The sequence below is a fragment of the Herpailurus yagouaroundi genome, unplaced genomic scaffold (genome assembly GCF_014898765.1).
Source record: "Herpailurus yagouaroundi ecotype Mexico unplaced genomic scaffold, PumYag 140, whole genome shotgun sequence".
NCBI lineage: Eukaryota > Metazoa > Chordata > Mammalia > Carnivora > Felidae > Herpailurus > Herpailurus yagouaroundi.
Genome location: NW_024412395.1, coordinates 51251873 through 51273640, shown reverse-complemented (window position 1 = coordinate 51273640; position 21768 = coordinate 51251873). Strand labels below are relative to the sequence as shown.

The following is a 21768-nucleotide window of genomic DNA, read 5'->3' as shown; positions in this document are numbered from 1 at the left end:
ACTTAAAAAAAAAAACCCAACTGTATTATTAAATAACAAAACAATCAGCTGTCTCCACAAGTAACAATAAAACTCAGCCAAATCCTGATCTGTGCCAGCTGTTGCTTGGACAACCCCACATTCCAAATGAAATCTTAAAGGATAGGTACTGCGGACAGATATTATTTCAATTTACCTAGTATCTACTGCCCTTCTGCTAATAGCAGGCTTCAGTTTTTGTTTAGCAGAATCACCCCCTCATCACTCACTTCCAATTCATATGATTTGGGTGGGGCTGACCCTACAATAGGCTAGACTAATAGAGGCACATCAAAGATTTTTGCTTTAGCTATTGGAAAAGCAGTATTCTTTTCATTCTGGTTTTTAAAAAATAAAAATTTCCAAACACGTTAAATATCCCTTCTATCTTGTGCCTTGTGCCTGAATCAATCAAGCAATGATCAGATCTTTTAATTCTTACTTTGCAACTATTCTCATGTCTGTCCCTTTCTATCCCCAGGCTACCAACTTGGGGCGAGTGCACTTAACTCTTCTCAATTTCCTCCAAATCTGAAGAAATACCACTTACTGTGGTACTATACCATGTACTAGAGTATAACCTCAGACAAGTTACTTGATCTAAGTCTAGGTATCTTTATCTAGAATAATACCACCTCTCTCATGGGGGTGTCAGGATAAATAAGTCAATATACAATATATTCAACACAGTGGTGGGTACACAATTAACATACAAAACTACATAACCACCATCATTCCCCAAAATTCGTACTTTTAGACCCAGACTCAAAATGCAGAAAAGGTTTGGGGCGCCGGGGTGGCTCAGTCAGTTAAGCATCAACTTTGGCTCAGGTCATGATCTTGTGGTTCGTGAGTTCAAGCCCCACGTCAAGCTCTATGCTGACAGCTCAGAGCCTGAACCCTACTTCAGATTCTACGTCTTCTTCTCTCTCTGCCCCTCCCCTGCTTGCACTCTTTCTCTCTCTCAAAAATACATATACATTAAAAAATTTTTTCTTAAATATAGAAAAAGTTCTGTGTATACAATGCTTAGAATTAAAATTAGAAAAAAGCTATAGTCTAATTATGATGGGATAATTACGTAAATTATATAATAAACATAATAATAGGGATAGCCAATGTTCATAAACACTTACATGCTAAGCACTCTGTTCTAAGTATTTTTTTTCCAATATATGAAATTTATTGTCAAATTGGTTTCCATACAACACCCAGTGCTCATCCCAAAAGGTGCCCTCCTCAATACCCATCACCCACCCCCTCCCTCCCACCCCCCATCAACCCTCAGTTTGTTCTCAGTTTTTAAGAGTCTCTTATGCTTTGGCTCTCTCCCACTCTAACCTCTTTTTTTTTTTTCCTTCCCCTCCCCCATGGGTTTCTGTTAAGTTTCTCAGGATCCACATAAGAGTGAAACCATATGGTGTCTGTCTTTCTCTGTATGGCTTATTTCACTTAGCATCACACTCTCCAGTTCCATCCACGTTGCTACAAAGGGCCATATTTCGTTCTTTCTCATTGCCATGTAGTACTCCATTGTGTATATAAACCACAATTTCTTTATCCATTCATCAGTTGATGGACATTTAGGCTCTTTCCATAATTTGGCTATTGTTGAGAGTGCTGTGTTCTAAGTATTTTAAATGTGCTAATATGGGGCGCCTGGGTGGCTCAATGGGCTAAGCATGTGACTCCTGATTTTGGCTCAGGTCATGATCTCACGGGTTCATGGGATCCAGCCCTGCATTGGGCTCCGTGCTTATAGCCTGGGATTCTCTCTCTCCCTCTCTCTCTTCCCCTCCCTCCCCCCCCCCTCAAAATAAATAAACATTTAAAAAATATATATACTACTACATTCAATCCTCACAACAATCTTATGAAGCAGGTAGTGTAATAATCCCTTTCTTTGGGGGGGCGCCTGGGTGGCTCAGTCGGTTAAGCGTCCGACTTCAGCTCAGGTCATGATCTCACAGTTAGTGAGTTCAAGCCCCACGTCAGGGTCTGTGCTGACAGCTCAGAGCCTGGAGCCTGCTTCTGATTCTGTGTCTCCCTCTCTCTCTGACCCTCCCCTGCTCATGTTCTGTCTCTCTCTGTCTCAAAAATAAATAAAACATTAAAAAAAATTGTTTAAAAAATAATCCCTTTTTCATTACGTGAAAACTGACACAGAGAGGTTAAGCAAAGTGCTCCAGACAACAGAGTGGCTGAGGTATGAACCTAGGCAGTCAGGCTCCAGGGTCCATATTCATAGCCACTACACCTTGCTACCTCTCCAATGAACTTTAAAAATTCACTCTCCAACTTTAAAAATTATAGCTTAAAGTAATTCAAAAGGATAAAAGATAATTGAGAGAGAGAAAGCACGTGTGCACTCTAACAAATTCAGAAAGATTTGAAAAAAATTCTGTAGGGCAAGTAGGAACAAGATACTGAAGAAAGGACATCTTTAAGCATGCAAAGTAAAAAGAACACATCATATAAAAGGTAACAAATATAAAAGATTAAGTAAAATAGCAATCTAGGAGTTTCAACATCCAACTTATACAACTAATAAGAGTCCCACAAAAGGAGTATAAAGAAAATATTAGGATAGGAGTGCCTGGGTGGCTCAGTCAGTTAAGTGTCTGACTCTTGATTTCAGCTCGGGTCATAATCTCATGATCATGAGATCAAGCTCCATGCTAGGTTCTGTGTTGGGCTCCATGGTGGGCTCTATGCTAGGTATGGAGCCTGCTTAAGATTCTCTCTCTCCCTCTCTTCTGCCCCTCCCCTGCTCTCTCTCTCTCTGTCTCTAAGAAAACAATAGTAGAAAATATAAGGAGAAAAGTATGTAATAGTTCTTCACTGCTGTTTAATAAATTACCCCAAAACTCAGTGGCTTAAACCAACATTTGTTATCTCACACAGTTACTGAGGGTCAGGAATCTGGGAGCAGCTTAGCTGAATGGTTCTGGTTCTGGATCTCTTATGAGACTGCTGTCAAACTAAAAATCTATCCGAAGGCTTAACTGGAGGTTGAAGTTTCACATCCAAGCTCACTAACATAATTGTTGGCCAGATGCCTCAGTCTCTCTCCAGACAGTCCTCTCCATAGCGCTGGTCACAACATGGCAGCTGGTTTTCTTCCAGAATAAGTAATCCAAGAAAGAGAGAAAACAAGACAGAAGCTGCAGTGTTTTTTATAACCTAATGTCAGAAATGACACAGTATTACTTCTGCCATATGCCAGTGGCCATGCACACCAGTTCTGGTGGAATGTGAAAGAAGACTACACAGGGCATAAATAACCAGAAGACACGGATCATAGGGGCGCCAAGGTGGCTCAACTGGTTGAACATCCAACTTCAGCTCAGGTCATGATCTCACAGCTTGTGAGTTCGAACCCTGCGTCAGGCTCTGTGCTGACAGCTCAGGGCCTGGAGCCTGCTTCAGATTCTGTGTCTCCCTCTCTCACTGCCCCTCCCCTACTTGCACTCTGTCTCTTTCTCTCTCAAAAATAAATATTAAAAAAAATTAAAAATAAAAAGGAAGGCATGGATCCTTGAGGGTCATCTCGGAGAATGGCTAGTCATCAGAGAAATCATAGGAAAGTTTTTTCTCAGAGCTTCACAGATATGAATCTTCAGACTGAAAAGGCCCACTAAGGACTAAGGAAAAGGAGAAAGATCCACCTAGATACAAATCATAAAATTTCAGATCTCTTGAGGTGCCTGGCTAGTTAAATCAGCAGAGCATGAGACTCTCGATCCCAGGGTCATGAGTTCAAGCCCCATGTTGGGCATGGAGCCTCCTTAAAATTAAAAACAAAACAAAACAACACAAAACAAATCAAAATGAAACAAAAAAACACATTACAATCTTTTTTAAAAAATCCAAATCTCTAAGGATCAATTAAAAAGTTACGGAAAAGGGAAAAAAAAGTTCACCTACAAAGGACTACCACCAGACTTCTCATCAAATGAATAGTAAAAGACAAAGGAGTATTGCTTTAACATTTGTAACAGAGAATATATTTCAACCTGGAATTATACAGTTATCCAAATGAAATATCAAGCATGAGAGCAAACAGAGTTCCATCCAGAAACACAAAGTTCAGAAATTTCAGACCCCATATAAGCATTATTAGGAATACACTTATGGCTGAACTCCAGTAAAACAAGACCCAAAAAAGAGAGATGATATAAGATGCAGGAAACCCCAGATCAACTCTACAAGAGGAAAATCCAAAGGTAATGGCTGTACAGCATACCTCCAGAGCAAATGGACCAGACGGGAACAGAATTACATGCAAAGGACAGTACAACTAAGTAGAACAACAGAGATATCATAAGGGCACATGAGTTAAGAAAAAACAACAGTTGAAAACTTCAGGAAAAACAAAAGATAATATAACAAAGTAATGGCCCAAGCAGAGGTATGTAAAGGGTGGTACAGTTTTAGCAATTGAGAAACTGTAAGAAATGGGGCTATACACAATCTCCTTAAAGTAGTCTAGGAGTCAGGCCACTGGACTGAAAAAAAAATAATAAAGTAAACGAATCTTAGAACACTACATAGCCCTGTACTCAACAACATTCAAAAAGTCATATTAATTATTTTTCAACATTTAAAGTCAATCTTTGGATAGAACACTTGATTGTAACTACAGAAGAAAATGTAAGCAACCCTGACAATTTAAAAGTAAATAAGTAACTAACTGATAAAGACAGAGGCAGAAATGTGGAAAGGAAAAATAAAAGGAAAAATAGGGGTGCTATAAGTTTACTTTATATGAAGGGGTATGAAGACAGTGGCTATAGGAAGAACAATTAATACACATGGTAATTATATTCGATATGTAAAAACAAAATATTAATTATGAATTTTTGGAAAAAGGTAAAGAAGAAGAGATGAAGAAAGGGAAAGTAATGTCAATGAACTAAATCCTCATCTTTCAAATGAGAAAGTCAACTGATACTAAATCTGATAAACAGTATTCTTCACATCAAAATTAAGTCCTGAACATAAACTCCACTGTTGACGGTTCAGAAGACATTATACTATATCTGGACTAACACCCCCACACACATGTCTTCTGGATGTTGATTCTGTGTGCTTATGTGCACAAAAGTGCACGAGAATGTACATGGGTGTTTGAATGCATATATGTGTATATATTTTAATTATGTGTATGACTTTATTTCAGCATCTCTGTTCTAAAAGAAAAAATAAAAACCACTGGAATGCAAGAGATCGTCAAGAAAGGGAGTATCCTGGTTGACTGAACACTGAGATTAACTGAAATTTAATCTATTCTTTTGCAATGTTTGTAAAAAATTACTCATAGCAATCTACTATTATACAGGAAAACGGCATCCCCTCTCACTGTACATACACCAATGCTTATCCTAACAGAAGTGAGAAGTACACCTGATTTTAAGAAATATTGAAGGGGTAGCAGAAGGAGGAGGCACTAAAAGTATTTGAAAGCTATTTTTAAAACCTCAGGATAATTTCACAGGAAAAATCAGAACAAGTAAATACATATTCGTGTACCACACAGATCTAAAGGACAATCTAGCAGAAGAAAGTAGCAGAGGATATTTTATTGCTACCATCAGGAAGAACTTTCTAATAATTATGACTACTCCACACGGAATAAACTGCCCGCAATAACAGTCTGATCATCGCTCTACTGTTTAAATAAAGACCAGAAATCATCCGTTTACAATGTTGAAAACTGGTGAAGATTGAACTAGATAATCCCTGAGGTAATAAGTACAATTATAAGAGTTCTAAACTAATAAATTTTAGCTTACCAACATCCATTGCAGTTTCCATGAAGCTTTTCTGTCGTGAAGCAAACTCTGCAAGCAATTTCTGCTGCCTCTCTCTAGCCTTTTGTCGCCTAGATTAAACAGAACAAAGTGGTAAGTATCAGATGTGTTTAAGACTTACCTACTACATTTCAGAAGTGTATATTGTATGAAAAGCCCCTGGCACACAACTATTTTCTGAACTGTGTATTAAATTTTATGTAAGATTTGACTGTCCTTAGATTCCACTGCTTCAACATGGTTTGAAGATCACTGGCTTAAACAGACAAAAATAAAAGCCAAGATTTATTTTAAAATGTGAAATAATTAAAGTAGATAGAAAATCTGGGTTTCTAACAATTTCCTAAGTATGTCATGTCAATTGGCAGCAAGAGTAAGAAAAGTTTTTTTATCAAGGAACTCACAATTTAACCCCAGGCACAAATAACAGCAAACTGGTTGCTAGAAGCTATGATGTTTAGATATAAACAGAATCTAAAAGATAAAAAATAGTCAGATTTACTATTATATTAAGAATTGGACTCTCCTAAAAGAGAATGAGCAGAAGCCAATAAGTTTCCCAGTTTCTACTAGGAAATATTCCAAGTTTAGTTTATTTTGTTTCAAGGAAAAATATAGAAGTCTCAAATACAACATAAAAAATAAACTGTATTTCAAATCTAAGCATAAATATTCTTTTGGATTAATTCATCAAATTCTATTTATTATTTATCCTTTATCTACTTCCAAAGAGTATTTTAACTTGAGGCTGGTTGGGAAAAAGAAAAAAATAAAAAATAAAAACTACACACACAAATACAACACAACAGGACTATAACATAAGAATAAGAAAATAAAGGTGAACTAATAAAGAAAGGAAACAGAGGCTTCCCTAGATTTGAGGATGCCAACAATACTAGCGAGCATAAAAATTTTATCCCGAGCAAAGAAAGGTTAAAACAGTAATCTAAAACAAAAGGCAAGGAAGAAAAAAAAAAGTTACAATGTAAGCTATATATTAGCTCATCAAAAGAAAGAAAACTTTTTACTGAAACAAAACTCAAGAAGAAATTTACCATAGCCTGTGATGTTAAAAACATTAAAACATATCCATTAAAACATAAAGGATATCCTGAAACTACCATTACACTGTACGTTAACTAACTAGAATTTAAATAAAAACTTTCAGAAAATTAAAAGTAAAAAAAAAAAAAAAAAAGTCTAAAAAACCATAATGGATAGAGCATATTATAGCAGTCATTTAATGACTATTTATTATACAGACATACTATAAAAGTCAAAGCATAGTATTAAGCTGAGATTCTATAAAGTCATTTCTGTGGGAAACCTAAAAAAGAATTTTCATTAATCTCAATGATTCAAAGATAGAGAATCTTGGATTAAAAAATGCTAACAGTAATTTTAGATTTTTCATTCACATATCCACTCCCATCCAATTAGTGGAGATTATCATGAACAGGCATAGAGTCAAGTACTGTCAAGCCTTACCATAAGAAGTTACATACTTTTGCCAATAATGTTCAAAAGATTTTAACACTGCTTTTCTAATAATTACTTTAAAAAAACTTTTTAACGTTCATTTATTTTTGAGAGAGAGAGAACAAGAAAGTGAGAGTGAGTGGGGCAGGGGCAGACAGAGAGGGAGACGCTGAATCCAAAGCAGGCTCCAAGCTCTGAGCTGTCAGCACAGAGCCCGATGTGGGGCTTGAACTCACCAACGAAGAGATCATGACCTGAGCCAAAGTCGGACGTTTAACCTACTGAGCATCCAGGCACCCCACTCACAGTTTTTAATAACTTTCTCTCCCTATTCCCTCCAACTCCTTCCCCTCTCCCTCCCACTCTCTCACATACCCACACCCACACACAAACTTTTCCTAGTTCTGTCCACTAAGAGTGACTGAAAATAGCTATATCCCCTAGAATGAGCACATTGATTGTGGTTTCTAAAAAAAAAAAAAAAAAAAGCCATCAGAACTCCTTGGAGAAATGGCTAGTTCCAAATACAAAAGGAACCTGGACTATCTTCTGGCCCCAGAAAAAAAGAAAATGTTCAAAGAATGATAAGGAAACATCAAAAGAATACAGAAACCAGCCAGAAGGGAGTCCCACAGGTCAAATCTAAAACAATTTGAGCATCAAAATGAAGAGCAAGCATATGAGGTTGCAACCCATAAAATCAGAATCTGTAAGTCCAAACTGATAGAAATTAAAAAATGAATAAATTGAAAGTTTGTGAGAAAGAAGATATTACAGCATCTCAAAATATCTCTCCATAAATTACATATTAATTACAAAGGGGGAAAAGGGGGATACTTAACAGTGAAGAAGTCTGGCTGAAACCCCTTTAATCAAGTGATCAAAATTAATCACCAAATGAAACAAACTGAGATCATAGGACACCTGATGGAATACAATCAAAAGAACATAGCAATGCTTCCTTGATACTCCTGCCAGCAATGCATAATCTGAATCTAAACATAAGGGGCCAGTAGAGAAGCCCAAATTGAGGGACATTCTACAATGTTACTACCCTATATTCTTCAAAAGTGACAAGATCAAGAAAATAAAGGAAAAACTAAAGAAAATCCATACTGAAGGACACCAAAGAGACGTGACAACCAAATGCAAGGAACAATTCTGTACTGGATTTTTTGTTGTAAGAAACAGTATTGAGGGGCGCCTGGGTGGCTCAGTTGGTTAAGCGTCTGACTTTGGCTCAGGTCATGATGCCACAGTTCGTGGGATCGAGCCCCATGTCAGGCTTTGTGCTGACAGCTTGGAGCCTGGAGCCTGCTTTGGATTCTGTGTCTTCCTCTCTCTCTCTCTCTCTGCCCCTCCCCTGCTCACGCTCTGTCTCCCTCTCTCTCTCAAATATAGATAATCAAACCTTAAAAGAAAAAAAAAAAGCAAACCAGTATTGAGACAACTACCAAAACTTGGGATCTAAGGATTTTATCATACTCAAATAAAATGTTAATTTCCTTATTTTGAAAACTATATTGTGATTATATAAAAAAAAAAAATGTCCTTATTTCTAGGAAATACAAACTAAAATATTCCAGGGTAAAGCAACTTACTCTGAAATGGTCTAAGAAGTTCTCTGTACTGTCCTTGAAACTTTTCAATAAATTTGACATTTCTTCAAAATGAAAATTAAAATCCATTCTCAAAGGACAAAAATTTGCCACCATAGAAGAAATGGAAACAAACAAAAATGCTCTACAGATGCTCAAAGCATTCTGTGAAACCTTCAGAAATACTATAAGCAACAACAGCATGCATAGAATACATGTTTAATCTCCTACATCACTACTTTATGAAATTTATTATTATAAAAATACTATAATCAACAAGAGAATGGATATAATACGTTTGGTTTCCTACATCACTACTTTATAAATTTTCCATATAAAATTTGTAAGTTACATGTTTCTTTAATTAACACAATCAGTTATGCCACTCTATAAATCACCTTTACATGAACATTTAGAGTATATCCATAAAAGAGTATTTCAAATAACAAATCATATATCAAACATTAAGGAAACTTCAAATAACTAGGGTACTAGTATTAAAATGCATGTCTACTCTCCCGCATCCACATGAGCCTGGAAAACTATAAGCCCCAGATAATTATGGCTGTCACCTTGACATTAGCTTCAAGAGACTCTCGCAAAGAACCCAGTCACATCATGCCTACACTTCGACATACAGAAACACTATGTAAATAAATGGATGTTGTCTTAAGTTGCTTAAAAAAAACAAAATCTTTACTGGCTTTCTATGATTTCCAGAAAAAGAATGTCAATTATTTTTCCCTTATAAATTTTTTCTTAATTTAGGTAATTTTTTGTCTAAAATTGGGCATAAATATGAGTAAAAATGAAAAGGCAGACAAGTGTAGCTGATTTAGTACAACTCAGGAATTTTCCACTATTATCCCAGAGGTAGAAACATTGAGGCTGCACACTGTTATAACCATCTAAAGGTTTCCTATTTGTATAGTTTTCTATGCAATAACTCTAATGAAAAGTGATGCCACGTTTGTCTATGGGTGAGGTAGTTGGAAATGGACCACCACTGTTTATAAACTGGCCTTTATTATGAAACTTAATCTAAAATCCAAAATAAATTAAGAAAAGATAATGTGAGAAGCATAGTGAGATTCAAATAAATTTATCTTAATCCTTAGCTGTCTGCTACAGAATTAGTTTCAAGTCCTTGTCAATACCATCACCACTGCTCAAAGGAAACAAAGCCTATTATGAAGAAAACCTTTACAATTTTTCAAGAGTACTATTTATTACAATAGCATTAGAGCCTTTGTAAAAATAGCATCTGAACTACTCCAGTATCATATGCATTTTGAGTAATAATTACAAAATACCTTTAACCAAATAAAATAAACTTTGATTCACTGAATGTTTACCTTCTTTTTAAAAAATGACATTATTCTATAATCAAGGAAATATCACCAATTTAAAAGGTTAACAAACATAAAAAATTTTACCTCGCTTTCAACTTTATCAATAGATCTCTTAAATCTTAGGCAGTTACTAATTCAAAATTAATAAATTGTCATGCAAATTATAGGTTAGTTATTTATAATGATTCCTATTTATGAACTACTGTGAGAAATAAAACTCTCCTACATTCTCCTACCAAAAGCTTTTGTATATATATATATTTTTCTTTTTTCATGTATTTAGTCATCAAATATATACTTAGCACTGTGTTCCAGATATGGTACTGGATATAACAGATTCAAAAATACAAGAAAGATTCCTCAACATGGAGAATCTCACCTCTACTGTTACAATAACAATTGTTTAAAAATTAAAATGCAGTATGATAAATACACATAGAAAGGCCATTATTATTGCATTTATACTGGATGATTGTACATACTCTTATTAACATTGGTTTTCACTGAGGGATAGAATTATACATGGGTTTGATTTTTTTTTTAATTTTGTTTTCAACGTTTTTATTTATTTTTGGGACAGAGAGAGACAGAGCATGAACGGGGGAGGGGCAGAGAGAGAGGGAGACACAGAATCGGAAACAGGCTCCAGGCTCCGAGCCATCAGCCCAGAGCCTGACGAGGGGCTTGAACTCACGGACCGTGAGATCGTGACCTGGCTGAAGTCGGACGCTTAACCAACTGCGCCACCCAGGCGCCCCGGATTTTTTTTTTTTTTTAGACCATGTCTTCTAAATTAACAACAATGAAATGTATAACAAAATAGAGCTATCCAATAAAGTCCAATGAAGTTATTTGATTGGTGAGTGCTTTTAGTAACTTTGAATTTTTGTCTTGAGCTCTTTTTCATGCAATAGAAGAGTAAAAAGTTTTTTTCAAATATAATTAAAAATATGGAATGCTTCACGAATTTGCATGTCACGCTTGCGCAGGGGCCATGCTAATCTCTGTATCATTCCAATTTTAGTGTATGTGCTGCCTTGTGAGAAATGTGGACACATATTTATTTATATACTTTATACTTTTAATATAAATTATCTACAACTTTAATTATATCAGAAATGAAGTACAACTATATATGTGATTAAAATTGCTTCTGACACAGTTAGAAAGGATAACCACCTAACTACTGAATCAAAGGAAACTGCCAATCTTATCTGAACTTTTGTAGCACAATCTTGTTTCTTCCTTTCTGAACCCTCTTGAATGCCACTCTCTACAGTGTTCCTCCTCTTCCACTCTGGTCATCCCTTTTAAGCCACCTTTATAGGTAATTCGTTTAATGTTTTTTCCTTATTTTATAAAAGTTCAGTATTAAGTATCTCATTTCTTACTGCACACACTTTTCTATATATAAGCCTTAGAAGCAGGCTCCAGGCTCCGAGCTGTCAGCACACAGCCTGATGCAGGGCTCGAACTCACAAACCATGAGATCATGACCTGAGCTGAAGTCGGACGCTTAACCAACTGAGCCACCCAGACGCCCCACTACAGCCATGTTTTAAAACATTACTTGTTGGGGTGCCTGGGGGGCTCAGTTGGCTACGTGTCTGACTCTTGGTTTCAGCTCAGGTTATGATCTCATAATTTGTGCGATCAAGCCCCACGTCAGGCTAAGTGCTGACAGAGCAGAACCAGTTTGGGATTCTCTCTCTGCCTCTCTCATTGCCTCTCCCCTGCTTTCTCTCTCTCTCTCTCTCAAAATAAATATACTTTAAAAAATAAATAAAACATTACTTGTTTAATAATTAGTAATTATATACTGGAAAGATTGGAAAAGACCAAAAAGGAAAAAAAAACCCTAAAACAACCAAATTTTTGAGAAATATTTAAAATATTTTTTAAAATTTTTCTATTTTCATTTAAAGTTGAATTAATAATAGTATTTGAAAACAGCAGCAGAATCATTAGATAACCCACAGCAATAACTGAAGTAGCAATTTTTCCAAAGGGATCTCACAAGTTTAGGGGAGTAATTTAATGTTGGGGTCATAAACTCTTGTCTTCTTACCCCAAACTAACTCAAGCATTATACATGCCCAAGCACTGACTATGTTTGGTTCTCTTTATCTTACAAACTAATCAACTATGATTATAGCTGCTAAACATCCAGATGATTAGCCTCAGATGGCCAAAAAAGGGGGATCCACCAAATCTTCAACTGAACCATACATGTTTAAAATATTAAAAATAAAAATTACCTTTCTTCTTTGTCCAATGTTTTCTTCTCTGCTGCAGTGATTTTTTTGGGGGGTACAGGAGGGGTCACTTTTCTACATATCTCCTCAATGATGCGTTTGTTCATTCTGCTTTGCAATGCAGCTTTTAGTAAAATTCTTTCCACTGCAGTTATACCATCTCCATGATTATATTTAGGAATTTCTGGTTGGATTAAAACTTCTATGTCATCAAGCCAAGGAGGATAGTAGGAGTTTTGTTTTCCTGAGAGTTTGTGATGAAGTTTAATTAGCAAAGACAATATGCTTTCTTTAATTTCCAAAATGGCTGTAGTTAACTGTGGAGCTGAACCAGGAGCAGACCACTTATTTGAAGTTTTGGGACGAACCACCTGATTTGCTTCACTGCTACTGCGATTGATGATCTCCTGAAACTTCTTCCTACGCTCTGCTACTAAGCTGAAAACTTGAGCTGTACCAGAATTCTACCATTAAAAAAGAGAAAGAAAAATCAAGAGAAGTTATTCAATGTCAAGTGTAAGAACATATTAGTATAACATTTTCCAAAGGGAATGTTCAACGTTCCATCCAAGGATTCAGCCAATAGATTTACTCTTTAAGTAAATCTGTCCCTTTACCTCTCTTAATCAAATATATTTAGTCTCACTCAATCTGGAAACAATTTTGGGGAAAAAGGAGGTTATCCACAGTAACACCTCTTTCTCAACCTCCTAGGCCAATCTACCAGGGAAAAGAGACAAAGCTTGAGAAGTATCTATAGCCATGTTAAGGAGAAATCATACATGAAGTTCCTCACCAGTTTATAGGAATAAAAGATGTTCCACCCAACATTTATCAAGAATACTATACTTCTAAAATAACATTGTGTGTTAACTATGCTTCTATTAAAAAAATATATATATTATGTCTTTACTAACTGCTACAAGACTGATACATTTTCTAGTTAAGTAAATTATAAACTAATTTTTCCTAAGTTGATGAATCTGAACTACTAATTAATTTCATTTTTTAAAGAACATCAAAGTTGAAAAATTACTTCTAATAAATGCTTAGTTACGAAAATAAAATATAACGATGAAAAATCAAACTGGTCTGTTTCATATTTGAATATCACTATAATTTATTTGAAAGGATTTTTAAAATATTTCCCTCAATAATTTTTCTTCTAAAAAGCCTTTTTGTTAAAACAGTCAAACTGCATCGGAGCTCTTAGAGATCATCTTTTAATTAAGATACAAGTCAGTTTAATGGATTTAATTTTTTTAAGCAAGCATAGAAAGGATGCTCCAATATCAACAGAACTTTTATGAGCTAAATTATAGTATATGCTGTTTTTTAACATCCAAATTGTTTTTCAAAGTACTCTCTACCATCATTAGAGGTAAAAGCTGCCTCTGATTAAGATTCCAATTTAATCAAAATTCTTTATGGTGTTCACAGCAAAAACATATTGTCAAAGGCAAAGAAAGTTCCTATCCATGGACTCTGCTAAGAGAAACATCTGATTCAGTGCTCTCTATCCACAAAAAAATACATTGTAAGAATAAGAGGTATTTAAATTCAGTTACTTGGCAGGTCATTTCAAGAATTTTTCATTTCTGCCTTTTAAAAATTAGTTAATTAAAAGCTACATGCAATGAAAGAGCTGATTTTCAAAATGAATCCAAATGCACACCGTACTAAGATTTTTGTGGGCTTATTTTATCAAAGTTAATTAATTGCCACAGAAGCAAAAAAATCTGTAAATAGGCATGCTGCCAGCAATTAAAGATTAAATTTATTTTGATTTAGGAAACATTCATTTTTAAGATATTAGTAACAATGAGAAATGCAAACAAACCCAAACGTGCTGCTTATAACTGGTCCAAAATACTAAGAAAAACCCACGAATAAATACTCAGTATTATTTTTTAACTTCAGTGTGTGAATTTTCTTTAAGCCTAAGTCACCATATAAAAACACACACATGTTAAACTTTTTAGAAAATGTAACCATATTAAACACACACATATACACACAAATACTTCAAAGTGTTTTCCGATTTCCAGTTAAAGCCATATTGCTAGTTAATGCAAGTATCATATATATCTACCTCTCTCTGAAGAACTTTAGGCCTTCGTGAACTCTGGCAGATTAAAGGGAAAAGATGGGTGAAGCAGAAGTTGCTTAGATATATCAGAGGAAACAAAAGACAATTTAAAGTTACCTACAACCACATTTTTCTTCTGAATATCACAGGATGATCTAAACAATATACCCCGACATAAAATGTAGCCTTTTCTTTTTCTTTTTCCCTCTTCTACACTTACATGTAAAGAACTCAGGCTGTCAGAGCTGGTACTTGCAGGTGAGTCCCTCTTCACTTCAGGAGCAGTCTCTGGAACTCTCACCCTAACATAGTTTATAAAGTGTCGCATGTTTGACACTAAGTTACTGCCAGGAAACCAACTGTCATGACAACGTTCTGGTCCACACACTGATGCCTAAAACATGAACATAATGAACGTGAAACCTTGCAAAAGTCAGGTCTAAGGTACAATGGAGATGAACTAGCCCAAATAATCACCCACTGCCTGTCTTATCTCTGCATCCTTTACAGTCTCATCTTCAAATTATCAAGTGCCAATAAACCCAAATTCAAACATAAAATACAAGAATAAATTTCTTATAGGTAAGTCCAATTGAAGTCAGCTAACTTTCTCCTAGAAAAAAAATAATACACTTTTCAATCTGGAAGTACTTAACAATACAGAGTATTTTTCAGTACCCATTAATAATGACTCATAATACAGTCAAATAATGCTGATTTGGACTAATTGTAAAAGAAAGTCGAAAAAAATCAACCAAAAGTCTGACCTGGCCTTAGAGAAATATCAATGACCTTTTATTATCTATGAAAGAATATACATTGACTTATCTTAGACAATAGCATACTGCCTAGTCTTTTTATTTGTTTTTTGCTGTTACAATGTTCCACAGTATTTTGTCTTTTTGGAGAAAGGAGATGAAGGGAATCTTAAATTTGCAAATCAATTTGTAGTAATAACTGCTTTTATTGAAGTGATACTTCTAAACTCCTGAAACATATTAACAACTTGTATTCTTTTTCTTTTTCTTTTTTTTTTTTAAAGTAGGCTCCTTGCCCAGCATGGAGCCAAATGCCAGGCTTGAACTCACAACCCTGAAATCAAGACCTGAGCTGAGATCAAGTCAAGAGTCAGATACTCAACTGACTTAGCCACCCAGGCACCTCTAACAACCTGTACAGTATTCTTTTTTCCTTTTTTTTTTTTCAATTTTTTTCCCTTTTATCTATTTTTTGGGGCAGGGGTGGGGGGTGCAGAGCAGAGGGAGTGAGAGAGAGAATCCTAAACAGGCTCCACATTTGGCATGGAGCCCAATGTAGCATTCAATTCCAAGACCCTGGGATCATGACCTGGGTGGAAATCAAGTGTCAGACGCTCAACCGACTGAGCCACCCAGGGTGCCCCGTAACTTGTATTCTTAAGTACTTTACAAATTTTCCCATATAACAATATTTACTTCATTAACGTAAAACCTTTACAGAAGAGTTTGCCACTCAAAATTAATCCCTAATCAAATGATTAGAATTTCTAGACTGAAGTCCTAACATAACATTTACTAGTAATCAATGTTATTAGCGTAACTCCAAAATTGCATTAATCCCTTTTCTTAGACCTATATATGCTGAACTACAAATTTCAAATTCAGTAATTTCGTAAGTAGAGTTTAAAGTATCAGTGATACCTCTAAAAGAACATACATATATTTGAAAATTGAGGTGCCTGGGTGGCTCAGTCGATTAAGCGTCGACTCTTGGTTTCAGATACGGTCGTGCACGATCTCACAGTTTGTGAGTCCCACGTGGGGCTCTGTGACAGCAGTATATAGGCCTCCTGGGATCTTTTGTCTCCCTCTCTCTCTACCCCTCCCTTCATTCTGTCTCTGTCTCTCTCAAAATAAATAAACTTAAAAAAAAATAAAAGAAAAAAGGGCCTTTTCCAGTAGTTCTAAGGAATAGCTAATGAGTATGATGAATCCATAAATACATTTCAAGATAACATAGTACCTTTGTTAAGGCATTTCATAACTTCAGTATTTAAAAATAAAAGAAACTTACTTACCTCTTCATCTGATTCCTCTTCAGCTGAATTTTCAAGTCCTAATTCAATCAGATATAAAACCATGCAGAGTACGTGTTCTGACAGATTTTGATGATCCATCAAAATCTTTAAAAAGGGGAAAAAATGCTTTGTAATTACTTTTTCCACAAAATATATTTCATTTAAGTATCTAAAAACATTATTATAGATAAAAGTAATAGATAAAAGTAATAATCATACATATTTAAATAAATATACCACATGATCAGAAAGAAAGTAAAACTGTATCTTGGTGAAAAGACAAACTAAAACTGAAACAACAGGTTCCTTTTCAAGATCACACAGTCTTTTAAGCAGTATCTAGGAATACTGGTTCACTGATTCCTAAAGGTAACACAATAAGTAGTCCATTAAATCCATTATTACAAATATACCGTATCTATGAAATAACTTAACAAGAATGTTTCGCATCCTCATTTGCTGATACTCTTTTCCTGATGACAAAAATACCAGATAAATAAGTGTACTAAATAGGATTATTCATGCAAATGTGTTTAGCATAGCACCTGGCATATAATTGGGAGGACAATAAGTGTTTACAGAATATTAATGTTCTTAAAATAGCTCTAAAATTAAAGTTCTCAGCCTGAGTATTTTTTGAGGTTGAGTAAATGTATGTGTTAGTGTTTGGTTTATATGGGTGAGAAAGCAAAAAGGGATGCAGCTAGTTGAAAAAGAGGCTTCTCTGAGAAATTACCAATAAATCTGCCCTTATGTGGATTATACATGCAAGTTTTACACATCTTATGCAGGATTTCAGGGCTAACTCACATCACTCATTCAACATGATGCAACAAACTACTAATCTAAGATACCTAAAATACCTAAGAAAAAAGTGGCCTGGCAGCCATCATGTCGTCCTAATTATAAGAAAGCCATCTAGCCAAATGACAGGAGGGTAAGAGAAAGAGGTTGTTTGGGGGTGGCCTTGTCAGCAGCAGGTGAGATTACAGAGAGTACAAAAGAGAACATTCTAGGATGGGCCTCATAGAAACTGCCCCAAAGGCTGAGCAGGCTTAAAAAAAGGACTTAATCACCTAAGAGCTAATTTATTCTGACTGAAAAATAAAAAGATTTTCAGTTCATTGCCTTTCTAATGTTTATTTTGACTACTGAGAAGGCTTTTCTGGTCACCTTTTGTGTGGCACAGTGGTAAGGACCTTTTTTTAAAAAACTTGTTTTATACAAATTCTGTATATACCTAGCTATTTGACCTTGAGCCACAGATCCTGGCCTTAGTTTTCTCATCTTTAACCTGGAACAACAGACCAGAATTGTTGTGAGGATCCCACAAGTTAACAACTGTAATTTGTGTGGTACAGCATGTATCAGTTGGTGTTCAACAAACAGTAGGCAGGTGGTGCACATGGTGGGAGGAGCAGCAGGAGGAGAGGACGGAAGGCTGGGAGGCCCCGGACGTCATCCTTTGTAATCCCTGAAACCAAGGCTCAGCCACACACCCAGCTAGTATAAGCAACACCAAACAGATTTCAGACCTCAACTATTGCCTGTCGTTACTACACTGCCTCCTCTTGATAAATAAAACATTACTAATTAAATTCAAATAAATTTTGGCTGAAATCCTACGACATTACATCTCACAGTTTCAAATGAGTAACCTAAAAGGTAAGGAAAAAAATGACTTTCTAAGAATGATTTTCTGAGAAGTTTTCTTAACATGTTCTATATTAATGTTTTTTAACATTAAACATGGCAGATGATGAGATGGCTCATTGATACTGATGTTTAGAAAGTTGATTTGCCAATGCAACATCAATTAGAGTTTTTTCTATTATTATTAAAGTCAGAACAGCTATTATAAAGTTGAGATTTAAAAAAAAACTGTTCATAATCTTGTAACAACTGAAACACTGCCTTCTGTTTTTGAGAAAGCTCTATTTGTACATTAAGCAAATGAAAAGACTGAAAAATATAACTTGAAAGAACACAAATCATTTGCAGCAAGTCTCCTTTTATTTTTTTTTTTAATTTTTTAACGTTTATTTACTTTTCAGACAGAGAGAGAGAGAGAGAGAGAGAGAGAGAGAGAGAGAGAGAGACTGAGTCCGAGTAGGGGACGGGCAGAGAGAGAGGGAAACACAGAATCCAAAGCAGGCTCCAGGCTCTGAGCTGTCAGCACAGAGCCTGACATGGGACTCGAACTCACGAACTGTGAGATCATGATCTGAGCCGAAGTCGGAGACTTAACCAACTGAGTCACCCAGGTGCCCCGCTCCTTTAATTTTTAAAACATGACTTACTGACCTATTACTTATTAACTGATATCACAGTACTCAGCTTCAGCATCTAATTATTTAACCTCTAAAACTCAATAATTATTTCTAAAAAATAAGAATAACAAAACTTTCACTCATAAGAATTGTTGTTAAAATTAAACAAAGTAAATATATATAAGTCATTTGAAAGAAAATCTGGTATAGGTAAGCATCCAAAAAATGTCTGTAAATACAAGTATCTAATAAAAATCTACCATTTTTGATGAAGAAAAGAACATTTTAAATCATTTTACTGAATAATCCTCTCAGAAATTAATGAAAATAAACAATTTAAAGACTTTTTTTGAGTCACGTCTAAAATCTTAACAGAAGTAACTTAATAAGTAAGATGAAAAAGTGGTCAAGGGGTAGAGTTGAATGAATGGGGGGGGGTACAGAAATCTAAAAGTATTCTTTCACTACAAAGCAAACATTAAAACCAAATGTGTACTTAACTAAATGCACTAATTATTTCTTAAAGTAATTTAAAAATGTGTATATAGCAACTGGAAATCTGCATAAAAATATGCTTTCTAAAAACCTCTTTTAATTTTTCAAATTCTAATTAGGAATAAGAAACAAAAGGTTTTCTTTGTACCTAATTATGTTTATCACATGTATAGTTACTTCATTGATATCTATAGTTATTTTATCTATACACAAGTATACAGTTCTTCCATCTTTTATCTCTAATATGTAACAGATCATAAATATGCCTGTTATATATATACACCTACTGCACAATATTATGTATACAGTTTCTGAGTACATAGCTAATGTTAGCCAAATATATAAATAAATCTCTTCTATACAAGAAAACCCAAGAATAAAACAAATTCTAGGTAACAAGAGAGCAAAAGTATCTTTTTAGTTTAGAAGGTATTTACCAAAGCAAATTCTTAATGCTGCCACACATAAAACCATTCAAATTCCTCCATGTTGCATTCCTAATCAGAGGGAAAAAGCCAAGAAAACAACCCTAAACACAGGGTCACTGGCCCTCATCGCTTAGTTTTGTCATTTTAATGGATTCTGGTAGTCGGTTGGTACCTATTGTTTATTTCACCCTCCTGTCGTTTTATAGTATTTTACCTTTTGTTCTACAGGAGCCATAAATAAATATTCCTATCTGAAATGGGGTAACATGAAATAGTTTCCCACAAAGAATGGTGTATCTATTCCCTTTTCAACTTAAAATTCACATATACGCGATTATGACATATCTTCATACATCTTTAACGTATAAATACGCTTTGCTTTATGAGTGCTACTTTTATGCAAATATTATGTTAACACTTTTATTTGAAAATTATGGAAATAAATTCTAATCTGAGTCTTTCTATTCAAATTACTACTGTACCTTGTAAAGCAGAGTGAATAGCACAATGTGTAAAGTTTTACAGTGCAAAAGTCTCATGAGACCTTTATAGCTGGGATGGAGTGGTGTCCTTTTCTTATAGGGAGGCCAGGGATTTCCAGGGAACTTTCCACTCTGTTTTAAACTGTAAAAACAAAGCAAAACAAAAATTAGATGATAGATTCAAAATTAAACTATCGTTTAAATAGTGATTTATAGATACTAATTTTTGGTCATATTTTTCTACGCAGTACTATTTTAATCAAATTGCTCAAAAATGCCAAAAAGATAAACATAACTATTTTCTCACAATAAACATAACTATTTTCTTTTTGTATCAGATAAAAATGAATACAGAGTCCCTAAGCTGACAGCTAGAAAAAAAAAAAATGTGAATAGGAAATGTTAACAAAAGGAAATAAACAGAAAGAATACAAAATAAACTATTCAACAAAGAAATTTCCAGTTGAAACAATTGGAAAAAACAAAAACAAAAAAAAACAGATAACCGAAAAACTATCCCACTTAGAAACAGCTGGGAAAGCTGGTTAAAATATAAAATGTAGTCTTTTTAATGCATATTTCAACTCAAAAAAGAAAGTGAACTTCCCAAGTTACCAGAAAAGGAAGGAATTAACAATGAGCACTAAATACGTGTTTAGTGATGGTTTCAAGTCCTTGAGTAGGCAGATCTCAAGCTATTGGAACTGAGATTCATATAAAGCTGACACTTTTGAAAAGCTTCACCCTCAATGAAAGGATAACTCACTAGGAGAAGTAAGAGAGCTTGTCTGTCTCTTCTGTGATGGAAGAACAACAGCCTCCCCAGGAAGAAACTAACAATGATTTGTATACAAATCACAGCAGACTCAAGATACAAAAGGCAAATTTTGAGAGAATTACACAGAGAAACTGACAAATTCACAATCATAATAGAAGACATTAACATATTTCTGACAGAAAGCCCAAGAAAAATAAATTGGTAAGGATTTTCAAGATTTTTAACAACATAATTAACAAGCTTGAACCTAAGACAAATATAGAACATCCGATAATTAGAGAATACATATAATTTTAAGTGCACTTAGAACATTTATGAAAATTTACAAAATACTAGGATTGAAAGTAAATTTCAGAAAATACCAAAAGAATGGATATATGGGCCACAACCACTTGTCACAAAGCAAATAAAACTAGAAATCCACTACACGATAACTCAAAACTTCAGACATGCAGACATTTTATAACATGATGTTCTTATACATTCAGACATAATTATAATCATAATAGAAAAAATTTTAAATTAGAACCTAAACTATAGAGAAAAAAAATCGTGGAATACAACTATAGCAGTACTTAGAAGGAAATCCCCAGCATTAAATGCATGTTTTTGTAAAAAGTCAAAATCTAAGTGTCTAAGGGAGAAAATCCAAACT

At 34.8% G+C, this 21768-nt stretch overlaps 1 protein-coding gene and 1 non-coding gene across 7 annotated transcripts in view; both read right to left on the bottom strand.

Moving 5' to 3' along the window:
• UBR3 (ubiquitin protein ligase E3 component n-recognin 3) overlaps window positions 1-21768 on the bottom strand; it is a 244688-nt gene that overhangs the window by 103784 nt on the left and 119136 nt on the right. For 4 of the 6 annotated variants that reach the window (XR_005790352.1, XM_040475345.1, XM_040475340.1 and 1 more), the window contains exons 20-25: window positions 20336-20477; window positions 16661-16765; window positions 14825-14998; window positions 14608-14640; window positions 12519-12979; window positions 5814-5902 (exon numbers count right to left, since the gene is read on the bottom strand). Coding sequence is in view for 5 of the 6 variants with exons in the window: in XM_040475345.1 (XP_040331279.1) it covers window positions 5814-5902; window positions 12519-12979; window positions 14608-14640; window positions 14825-14998; window positions 16661-16765; window positions 20336-20477 (1004 nt within the window). In the remaining variant the exon portion in view is untranslated. The remainder of the gene's footprint in view (window positions 1-5813; window positions 5903-12518; window positions 12980-14607; window positions 14641-14824; window positions 14999-16660; window positions 16766-20335; window positions 20478-21768) is intronic. The other 2 variants (XM_040475343.1, XM_040475344.1) reach the window with 1 other exon arrangement.
• LOC121031127 (U6 spliceosomal RNA) lies at window positions 11205-11307 on the bottom strand. Its single transcript, XR_005790561.1, has one exon. It is a non-coding gene; the product is annotated as a U6 spliceosomal RNA (small nuclear RNA).